General features: G+C 50.7%; 1 protein-coding gene across 2 annotated transcripts in view; it reads right to left on the bottom strand.

Moving 5' to 3' along the window:
* Positions 1-10,747, bottom strand: part of LOC133247337 (keratin, type II microfibrillar, component 5) — a 76,163-nt gene extending 65,416 nt beyond the window's left edge. The window contains exons 1-9 of one of the 2 annotated variants that reach the window (XM_061415989.1): positions 10,001-10,747; positions 9,253-9,467; positions 8,275-8,335; positions 7,830-7,925; positions 6,866-7,030; positions 4,800-4,925; positions 4,438-4,658; positions 2,860-2,894; positions 303-978 (exon numbers count right to left, since the gene is read on the bottom strand). In XM_061415989.1, coding sequence (XP_061271973.1) covers positions 752-978; positions 2,860-2,894; positions 4,438-4,658; positions 4,800-4,925; positions 6,866-7,030; positions 7,830-7,925; positions 8,275-8,335; positions 9,253-9,467; positions 10,001-10,726 — 1,872 coding nt within the window. In that variant the 5' untranslated portion in view covers positions 10,727-10,747 and the 3' untranslated portion in view covers positions 303-751. Of the gene's footprint in view, positions 1-302; positions 979-2,859; positions 2,895-4,437; positions 4,659-4,799; positions 4,926-6,865; positions 7,031-7,829; positions 7,926-8,274; positions 8,336-9,252; positions 9,468-10,000 lie in introns of those variants that run through there. The other variant, XM_061415991.1, reaches the window with a different exon arrangement.
* Between the last annotated feature and the right edge of the window lie 448 nt (positions 10,748-11,195).

The raw sequence follows: 11,195 nt of genomic DNA, 5'->3' as shown, positions 1-11,195 counted from the left end.
ATACAGAGTGGGGAGTCTGAGCAGAGCTTCCGCCCAGGGGCTTGGGCTTCTCAAAGAAGGCATCCTGACGGGAGGAGGGGGTAGGTGGGCAGAAGGAGGGAGGGAGGGAATCTGGCCAGTGCTTGGCCCTCCTGCCCCTCCCATCTTCTCAGCCCAGTCTTCTTAGCTCTGAGGGAAAGGGAGGGAGGTCAGATGCGCTGAGCCCTCCCTGTGCCAGGATCCCATGCTGAGAGGAGGTTTGGATGGGGAGAAGGATCACTCTGTGCTCCATCACCATTCCAAATAGAGGGCTGGACACCTGACACATTATACATGCATTTAATAGACACGGTCCTGGGAGGAAAGAGAGAGAGGCTTCACTCTCATCCAGCAGGCAGCTCGTAAGCATCGTGAGACAGGTGGGCTGACACTGAGATGGTCTGGGAGATACAGAGTGCATTTGGAGGAAGGGAGGAGGGAGGCAGAGCTGATGGGGAGTCTCTGAAAGACAATCTGACGGTGAATTTTGAAAGAGAGCGGGTTTGGCACAGAGTGGGTTCTAGGAGCAGTCTGGGGACTGAGGGAGGGCAGAGGCTGGCTTAGGCTGGGGAATGGGATTTAGACAGGATGCCAGGCTTCCTGGCAGCACAGGTGGACCTCGAGGACAGGAGACAAGGAAAAGTACCTAGGTGAGCAGGGATGAGTGCAGACAGGCCAGGTGAGCGGGCGGAGCTGGCTTCAGGGTAGGGGTGAGGGAGCAGGGTGACTGTGTTTAGTGCTTATAGCTCTTCCGGCTGGAGGAAGTGGTGGAGACAAACTTGAAGCTGGAGCCACTGCCCCCGAGGCCCCGGCTGCTGCTGTTGCTGAAGCTGGAGCTGCCCAGGCTGTGCCCACCACTGGTCGTGAAGGAGCAGCCGCTGCCCCCACTGAGGCCCAGGCTTCCACTGCCAATACTGCTGCCACCTCCGTAGCCACTGGAGACGGTGGAGGTGACCACAGCTGCTGGAAGAGAGGAGATGTGGTCAGAACCAAGGGCAGGAGAGAAGACACCTGGGGCATCATGGACAGCTCCCTGAAATCCACGGGGTGGGGATGGGTGGTTTGCCTCTTTCCAGTTTCCTGCCCACTTCGTGAGCTCACTGTCCCGTGGCTCAGTCTAGTTTCAGCTGCCCCACAGCACCAGGTGTCCTCCCAGTCCGAATGGCTTCCTGCCTCTCCCCTGCTACTTGGTGCCTCTCTTCTCCTTCCAGAACTTACTGGGATGCCCGTCCTCTGGGAAGCTCTTTTACCCGCCTGCCTTCCCTTTGATTCCCCTGCTGTTTTGTCGCCACCTCCCCCTGGTCTTGGTGTCTCCCTTCCTTCTGGAAGCTCACAGCTGGTTGTGGGTACATTTCCCTTTGTGCCCTCCAGTCCACGCTCTCTGAATCCCAAGGCAGGGCTGGAATACTCTTGATAGACCAAGTGACAGATGACCCCCTGGCTGGCTAACTCTGTCCCTTTTCTCCTCCCGAACTGCTCTCTCCCTAACTTTCAAACCACCCATCATCCTAAACATCTAGTACCTTACTTCGGGCCCTTCTGAAGGAAAGCTGAAATAAAATATAGACTCTGTTATTGGATGAACTGTATGCTCCCCAAAATGTGTTGAATACCTGTAAAGTGTCTTTACTTGGAAATAGGACCTTGTAGTTGTAATCAGGTTAGGATAAAATCATTAAGGTGGGCCCTGGTCCATTATGATTAGTGTCCTTTTAAGACGAGGCAAGATGTCCAAGTGAAGACAGACACACCGAAATGGCCACATGATCATAGAGACAGAGGCTGGAGTGAGGCAAGCAACACCAAGGCTGGACAGCTACCACCAGAAGCCAGGAAGAGGCAAGGAAGGTCCTCCCTACAGGTTTAGGGACACACGGCCCTGCTGACACCTCTGTTTGTAATCTCTAACCTCCAGAACCACGAGACAGTATACTTCTGTTGTTTCTCACCACTCAGTCTGTGGTACTATGTTATGGCAACCTTAGGAAATAAGCACAGACTTTAGGTGCTTTCAAGAAAGGAAACTTTAGATGTCATGCCAGCCAGTCCCCAAATTAGCTTTGAGGGTCTCTGGAGCCACTAGACAAGGACCTTAGGGAAGGAGGACCTCTGGGTGGTTCAGAGGGATCTGCCTCATTGAGTCATTGGTTAATATCATCAATCGCTAAGGTGACTGTCACGTCAAGAAAACTGAACTCACTTGCAGAGTGTAAGTTGTAAGAATCGTCTCTTGGCCTCACGATGCCAGCACTGAGCTCTGTAAACGGTGACTTCTGTGCTTACCAGTGCGGGCTGTGCAAGCTTGCTAACGAATGCCTCTCCTGCTTCTGGGAAGTGGCGCCCAACTGCCAGGCCTCTTAGAACTCTCACTGCCTTGAAACCCCTTGGTAGCTTTCTGTGTTACACTCCATAGAGTTAAGCCGAGCAGTGGGGCTTCTCCCAGACTGTTCTGGAAGAGGCTGCCTAACTGGCAATGCCCTAGTGCCCAGCATGAAGGCTCTCTCTAATGCTTGAGAGCAGACAGTATCTCTCTAGTGTGATCCAGTCTGGGCAGGGGAAGGTGTGGCCTGAGGATCCTGCAACCCATGTAGAAGGATGAGCACAAACTTCCCGTTACTCCCTTCGTGGTGCCCTCTCACTTGCAAAGAGGTAAAGTCGATGACTGTAAGGTCTCTCCTAATAGAAACTCAGAATCTCAAACCTTCTCAAAATGAACCTCCCTCCCATAGGTAGGATCCCCTCCAATGCCCCATACATCCCTGGCACCCTCTGACATGCCCACCATCTCCCCAGTCCCCAGCCACATACATTCCAGATGACATGAAAGGATGTCATACTCACAGATATTAACTGGAGAAACGCCCTCTCCACTCAGCCTGATGGGGAGGAGGGGGGAGAAGGAAGGTTACTGTGGTGTCCAGCAGCTTGTGGTCATTTGAAATGACATTTGTGCAATTGTTTTAAATTCACTGAGAAAGCCTTCAATTATTTTTATTGCGGAAGTAATGGAGGTTGAAATTATTTAAATACCAGTAGTATTAAAAAAATAATAATAATCTAATGAATGAAATAATGCAGAGTTGGGGTTCATAGGAGTCAAATCTGTAATCTCAGAATTTTTAGTGTAAACGAGATAAACACCTTAAGAAAATTAAAATTAAAGCGAATCATATGTTAGAGTCAGCTGGAAAGGCAGGGCTGTCATAGAACAAGAAGATCGCTCTTTCAACAATGGCCTATTGTCAGGTACGGAGGTTATTACAGGTGTGGAGAGGAGTCTGAGTCATAAATGTAACAATAGCAATCATCGGCCTAGCCTTGTAACAACTAGAGTAGTTTTGCTTTAGCATTTTGAGGACAGAAGTGGCATTCATCATAAATGCAGACCTAGCCCTTGAAAAGGGCTACCTACCTATTACCCACATTATGCCACTTAATTCTCTCAACAACCCCTAAGTAGGTATTACAATCTCGGTTTTACAGATGGGGAAATTGAAGATCAGAGAGGTTAACTAACTTGCTCATGATCACAAAGCTGGATTTGAGGCCAAATTAATTTGACTCCAAAGCCCACATCTTTGGCCATTAAAATCAGGGGGAGCTAATCATTTGCCGTGTCCCATCCATTGTTCTGAGAACTTCACTGGTAGCCCCTCACTTTAGCCCTCTTAATAACATAGAAGATAGAAACTCTGGCTGTCCCATTTTACAGATGAGGACTGGAGAAATCACACAGCTGGTCACACAAGTGGTACTGGAGTACAAAGCCCCCACTGTGCTTTGGGGATCATGTGACCTGGCCTCTTTATTCCATCACTAAAGACATAGAAAGCGGGAGTGGGGAGCATTGGTGGGAGGAAGATGCTGAATTTCCTAAGCTTATGTAGCTAGTTTGGAGAAGGCAATGGCAAGCCACTCCAGTACTCTTGCCTGGAGAATCCCAGGGAGTGCAGAAACTGGTGGGCTGCTGTCTATGGGGTCGCACAGAGTCGGACACGACTGAAGCAACTTAGCAGCAGCAGCAGCAGGTAGCTAGTTAGTGGTAGACCTGTTGGCCCAAATCCTAGGACAATTTATTCTCAATTCAGAGTCATTCATACTACATATCCAGACCCATTGTGTGACCAAATTTCTCCTTTGATTTGATTTTACCTAGATCCAATCAGCTTCTAGATTTCTATAGGGTGCTAAAAGCAGTTGCACCTCAAATTTGGGATTGTTGATTATGATTTCCCTGGAAAGAAACTGCACCTGTATTCTTTGTCAGAGTCCAGTTCTACCAGCATTTTGCTCCCTTTTCCAGGCAAGGAAGGGCCTGTATCAACCTGCGTGCATGCATGCATGCTAAGTCCCTTCAGTCATGTCCAACCTGAGCCCCTAGGAATGCCCAGGTTGCTGGGATGGGTGATCTGCCCTCACCTGCACTCCTCGCCCTCTAGCAGCTTCCTGTAGGTGGCAATCTCCACATCCAGGGCCAGTTTGATGTTCATGAGCTCTTGGTACTCGCGCAGGAGCCGGGCCATGTCCTGCTTGGACTTTTGCAGGGCCTCCTCCAGGTCCACCAGCTTGGCCCGTGCATCCTTGAGGGCCAGCTCCCCGCGCTGTTCTGCATCGGCGATGGCTGTTTGCAGGCTGGCACACTGTAAGGAAAGGAGGAAGCCATGAACCTTACTGATAACCCCTGGAAATCTGGTGCTTCTTGGGTAGGAGTCCTGTAAGTGAGGCAGAATGACCCGGAAGACATAAGTGTGTGGGGAGCTCTGGGTCCTGCCAGAATGTACCTGCTTCTTGACGTTGTCTATCTCAGCTCTCAGCCTCTGGATCATCCGATTTGTCTCGGAGATCTCTTGTTTGGTGTTGCGGAGATCATCACCGTGCCGGCCGGCTGTGACCTGCAGCTCCTCATACTGACAGAACCAGAGCAGAGTCAGTCACCCCATCAAACCCTGGCCTGGGCACTACCTGCATGCCCAGCCTGGCCCTCAGTGCTCTGAGCAAGCCCATCCATGCACTCATCATTCACCCATCCCCTTGCTTGTTACTTGACCACATCTACTCACCAGGCATGTCCTGGGCTCTGGGAATATCATGAAGAGAACAATCAGACTCCTGCCTACAATTTTTTTGTTTTGAGATGGAAAATAATTGAACCAGGCTGGCATTTGATACCAGCAGTTATCAGTAAGACTCATGGTTTACTCCTTTCCTTACCAGCCTGCATATTATTGAATTTATAGCTCCAAATTGAGATGAGTGTCCCTTAGGAAATAAACTGAGTCCTATGGGGCTGTGATAAAGGAATCTGACTTAGATATGGAAGTGAGGGATGGGGTAGGGAATGGACAGGGATGTCCCTCTAGAGATGGAGATATTGACACTGGGCACTGAAGGCTGGGAAGGATTGACTGGCTCAGGGGAGAATATTCCAGACAAGGGAAACAACCTGTACATGAAGCCCCCAGAGCATGCAGAGCATGAGGAGGGAGAGATGATTTGGCACTGTCCTTGGGGAGTTCTTGGTTATGGGGCATACGTCAAAGACCAACTGTGACCATGAAGTTTGGTGGCCCTCCTGATGCCAATGCTGGGGAAATGGAGGCACTGCAGAGAAACACCATTGGAAGGAGCTCAGGCTATAGAGGACCCCGTTCTGAAGACTTTGTAACAGAATCCTCCATCTCAGGTGGCTCTCTGTCTAATGGTGTGGGTCTAGGACACCATCATTTAGGAGAAACAAACGCACCCTGTGTCCTCCAGCAGACTGGAGGAAACTCACACCTTGCCCAAAGGAAGAAGAGTCCATGCCTGAGCGAAGATCTGTCCAATTTAGAAAGTGCTGAATGGTTCGGCTTCTTCGTTTCTGGACACACATGGTTAAAGGCAACAACAGTCTTCGCCAACTCTACACATTGCAACCACCCGACTTGGAGTTAAGTGCATCCCACCTCCACTCACTACCAAGGAGCTACCTCCACTCTTGTACCCCTGGCACCTGACACCTGCTTCTTTTCTACCACTTGCAGTGGCAGCGACTAAGGCAGTGCAAAGACCAAGGCAAGGAATGAGAGCCAGCTTGTAGGTGAGCAGCTGCCCTGGAAAAGCATCTGCATTTGGCCGATAACTGATCTCATGGGTTGGACCATTCAGGCTGCTACACCCCTCCAAACCCAAACCTTCTGTCCATCTGCACCTTTGGACAATAGTTCTCTGCAGTCATGCCAACCTCCCTCTTCCCAGGGCAAGCTCTCTTGTTCAGCAAAGTGCTCATTTCTGCCCCCCAACCCCCCAGGACTGCTTGCTCAGCCTTTCAGGCCCTCCCTGCTCCTTGGCAATCTTTTGTTTCCCACCACTTCCAAAACAGACTAAAGCCCACCTCTTCTTGGAAGTGTTTTATTAATGCTTTTCCCCTTCTATGACTGTTCACTCATCTCATGCCCTCCCCAGACCTTGGATTCCTTTTGTATTTTGTTCATTTACAACTTTGTAATCTTGCTTGGCATACAGTAGGAGTTCTGTAAATAAACAAGCCCTTTGGAAACAGTTTTATGAGCATTTCTTGGTTGTTTGAGTCTCATCCAGCTCCCTGTCAGTTGGTAAGTGGTGGGGGTACTGTGGCTGTCCTTCTGAGCATCCAGCATTGCCTGACCGCTTATCAGCATATGTGTGTATTGGGATTTCCACATCCATTTCAAGCTAAGTTTTCATAGCCTCCAAGACACTTCTGCCAAGTTGAAAGAAACGGGAATGCTCACATGGCTCCTGAGGCTTGTGGCTAGTAGTTAAACAATGATCTAAGGCTTCAGAGAACACTAGACCCACAGCCTATCACGAAGGTGCCCATGCTCACCTTGGTCTGGTACCAGGACTCAGCCTCCGCCCGGCTGCGGTTGGCGATCTCCTCGTACTGAGCTTTGACCTCAGCAATGATACTATCCAGGTCCAGGCTGCGGTTGTTGTCCATGGACAGGACCACGGACGTGTCGCTGACCCGCGTCTGCATCTGACACAATTCCTGCAGAGCCAGTTAACTCAGCGTCACCGCCACAAAAAAAGAAGGAGTCTCGAAATTATGCAATTGACCACCCATCTAAGTCAGGAATCCTTCTTTGGCATCCCCAGCAGGGAGTGCCCAGCTCTTGCTATGCCAGCCGACCCCTGAGGAGTTTCTGGGTCATAGATCAGTGGAATGGGAGTGTGTCCTCAGTATCCATTCTCAAAGCTCCCCTCTGTGCTTTTTCTCTGAATATGAAGGATTAGCAAGTGTTCTCTGAATCCAAATTAGATCACGTTGAATATGACATATGTGATTCATATGCCAGCATTAAAGGTTTCTTCAGGATGGGGTGATTTTTAGGACCCCTCCCCGCCACACAGTGTGACTTCATTGCTCTCTACCTCTCTGTCCCCTTCCACAGGCCCAGGTGTCTGCCATCAGAGTGGAGATGCCCAGAAAGAGGCATCTTCAGGGGCCAGGAAGCACCCTGACCAATGGGCTGAGAGGCAGCTTGCTTTCTGAATTTCTCTGAGACGGGGAAGAGAGAGATGGGTCTTGATTCCTTGGGGATGTTACCCAGTGACATGCGAGTTTAGGAATCAACACTTGCTCCTTGCTCGGCCATGGGATTGCAGGGAGAATACTCAGAGCTGGGGTGGGGTTAAGTGTGGCAGGATTTCAAGCAATTCTTCCCAATCTCCATGACCTCTCCAACCCTCCATCCCAGGGAGAGACACTATATGGATAACACTCTGCAACATCCTTCTCTGTCAGGCTTTAGACATAGGGGGGGACAAACACACATGCATGATCTTACTGCCTCAAAGAGCATCTGGAGGAAGCTGATCTCATCAGTCAGAGAGTTGGCCTTGGCCTCCAGGTCCACCTTGTTCAAGTAGGCAGCATCCACATCCTGAAAGGACAGCACAAGATGCTCCTCTGAGACCCTGGCCCCAGGCAACAAGCCCAGAAGAAGCTGGGTAGACTCCCTGACCCTTCTAGTTTGGATTTTAGCAAACTCTGTATCTGGGGTTTGGGGCTGGGGATGAGTAATTGCTGGGAACTGTGGCTTGAATCTCCTGGGCTAACAGAAAACCAGCAAGGTCATTGGAGCCATAAACATGGAGGGAGAATTTTGGCAGGTTTGAGCTCTCTAGATATTCCAAGGGCTGAAGTCACTTTTCTTGGGTGGCCCAAGGGTCTGTCACCCCACTCCCAGATTTGGTTTTGAATCTTCTCCCCTGAGAGACATTTCCACTCACCTTCTTTAGAGCCACAAACTCATTCTCAGCAGCTGTGCGCTTGTTAATTTCATCCTCATACCTGTAAGTACAGAGGAGAGGGGGCGAGCGGTGAGTGAGGGTTTGATTGAACTCTTCTCAGGCTGGGGTGGACTACTTGTGTAGCAAGAGACCTCTGTGTGACTTCAGGTGATTCACTTAACCTCTATTTCTCCCCTATAAAAGGAGAATAATTTCTTCTGCCAGTTTCTTTTTCCTTTTTTTGCTTTTGTAAGACTGGAAAGTGGGCATGGAGCTGACAGGGATAGTAAAACATATTTATGCAACTCCATCCTCGTAGAGATGCACAATTTCAATCTTGAAAAACTTTTTGCTGTCTTAAGTGCCTGCTGGAACTGTGGGATAAACTTTGTTCAGGACACTGCTTCGGTTGATTTTGATGTATTTCCACTGAACCTCAGGGTAGCCATTTAAATAGTGTGTTTTTCTTAGTAAGTAGGTGTTGCTTTAAAATAGAAACCAAGGGTGAGCCACCTAAGGGGTTGGCGAGGACCATCTTTTCTGTTGGATACCTCACCTGTTGCAGCCCGGGTGATGGCAAGTCAAAATTGACTCCCTCAGGAGGATCAGATTGCCTGGTTCATACTCTAGGGTACACCTTGGCAATGCAGGCATCTCAATAATAGAGCCCATGTCCAGTGTAATTAAATAATAAACTGTAAAATAGTATATTGCTTTCAGAACTATAATGTTTTGTTAGATGACACAGATGTCCCTTTGCAGCCATGGACACATATAAGAGTCAGCTTCTTGTTGGTAGTGATGCATGAGATGAGAGTCCCTTTGTTACTCTATACCTTGCTCTCTTCTTCTCATGAGATGATGACCACAGGTCCAAACCTCTCTGACACGGGCATCTGCTCCTTTGTTCTCCTCTGGCCCTCATCAAGAGGAGTTTTGGGATGACTGCATGTGATCAGAAGGGTCTCTCACTCTCACCTGACTTTGAAATCCTCCACGACATCCTGCATGGTTCTCAGTTCAGCATCCAGCCTGCCTCGCTCGGTGGTGATGCTGTCCAACTGCCGCCGGAGGTCGGTGATGTAGGCTTCGAAGAAGGGCTCCAGGCTCTGCCTCACAGTCCTGGTGCCCTGCTCCTGCAGGAGGCTCCATTTGGTCTCCAGGACCTTGTTCTGCTGCTCCAAGAACCGCACCTGGATGGGAGAAGAAGAGAAGAAATTCTGGAGAAACTGGGGAGGCAGAGCCAGACACCACCCCAATGAATATAGGAGAGGAAAAGTACTTTCCACCTGATACCCATCTGCCAATGATATAACTGACAACCCCTGTCAAAATGGAAAAGCCCATCAAGTTACCCTGACATTCTCTGGGGCTCCAGAGAACTAGTGTAGTGGCTCCTTGATGGGGAGCCGCCATTCTTAGGGTGTCTCTACCAGCCCTGCTCTGGGTTAGGTTGGTTTTCTCAGGGAACTTAAGAACTTCACATTTCCCTCTGTGTTGACTGAACCAGCCAGCATGGCTCCCAAGGAGAATGAAGGGAAATACCCACAAGTCCTGTGGGGCAAGCTGGCCCCACCTGCAAATACTTCTGCCCCTGAGGGGTGCTTGCTGAGTGAATGTGCTTTCCTGCAGAGAAGCTGTTGGGCCATGGCTGCTCTCTGGACTGGGGCCTCCCCAAGAGTTCCTGGCACCCAACCCCGTGGACCAGAGGCAGCTCCCAACTCACCTTGTCGATGAAGGAGGCGAACTTGTTGTTGAGGGTCTTGATCTGCTCCCGCTCCTCTTTCCGCACCCGTTGGATGTTGGGGTCGATTTGCAGGTTGAGGGGAGTCAGGAGACTCTGGTTGACGGTGACCTCTTGGATGCCTCCAGGGGGACAGACGGAGAAGCCGTGGCCCCCTCCAATTCCACCCCCATAGCCGAATCCACCGCTGACCCCAAACCCGCTGCTGGCCCTTCCACCAAAGCCACTTCGGAAGTTGCTGCCACACCCACTGATGGAGACCCGCTTGGTTCCCCCCAGGTTGTAGAGGCTACGACTGCCGAAGCCGCTGATCCTTCCCAGTCCTCCACTGCCCACCGGGGAGTGGGTCACGGACGCGGAGCTGAAGCGAGAGCGGCTGGTGGCTGGGGTGGTGGCTGAGGCTGTGCTGAAACCCCTGCGGCTGCTGGTCTGGAAGGTGATAGTGGACTGTCTGGACATGGTGTCTGGGAGAGGCCGGTGAGGAGCGCTCCTGCTGTGGGTACGTGTGGAGGGGGATGGAGAAGACAGGGCGTCTGGGGTGCCCCGGCCCCCTGGGCTTTTATGGGCTCCGGGAGGGGGGTGGGGCACGCTCCTGCAGGCCTCTGATGGCATTTTCTCGGCATCCACCAACCCTGAGCCCACACTCGGCTCCCCTCCGAAAAAGGCGTAAAAGCCACGCGCTTGTTCCCTGGCATCCCTCCCCCACATGGAAACTCCTTTCCAGTTGCAACTTGATCAGCAGACGAATGAGAAGCACGTTAATTGCCTTCAGTCATGTCCTAATCATGCATTTTAAAATGGACTCAGAAAACACTGCCTCATTTCCAAACCGCTCTCTTGGGCCTGGGACCAACTCCCTCCTGTGCAAACATCTTGTGTCAGCCCCAGTGATGGTGGTTCACTGTTCCCTGTTCCTTCTTACCCTTAGGTGTGCGTCTTACTCCTGAACTCTTTCTCGGCTATTAACTCTCAGAGCCCCCTCTCCCAACCCCAACCCTGGCCCAAGCAGTCCCTCCAGATCTTGAAAATCCTGCTCTCCACCCATCTTTCTCAGGAATCCACCCCATTTTCATGGCCCCTTTGCTTTACTCTAAAGCTGCCATCTGTATTGTGCGGGTCACACTGACATTCTGGGGTGTGAGTGTGTGTTCGTGTGAGCACATATGTCCTGTCCAGT

This window comes from Bos javanicus, chromosome 5 (genome assembly GCF_032452875.1).
Source record: "Bos javanicus breed banteng chromosome 5, ARS-OSU_banteng_1.0, whole genome shotgun sequence".
NCBI classification, from domain to species: Eukaryota; Metazoa; Chordata; class Mammalia; order Artiodactyla; family Bovidae; genus Bos; species Bos javanicus.
Note: the sequence above shows the minus strand (reverse complement) of the source record. Positions and strands in the feature narration are given on the sequence as shown.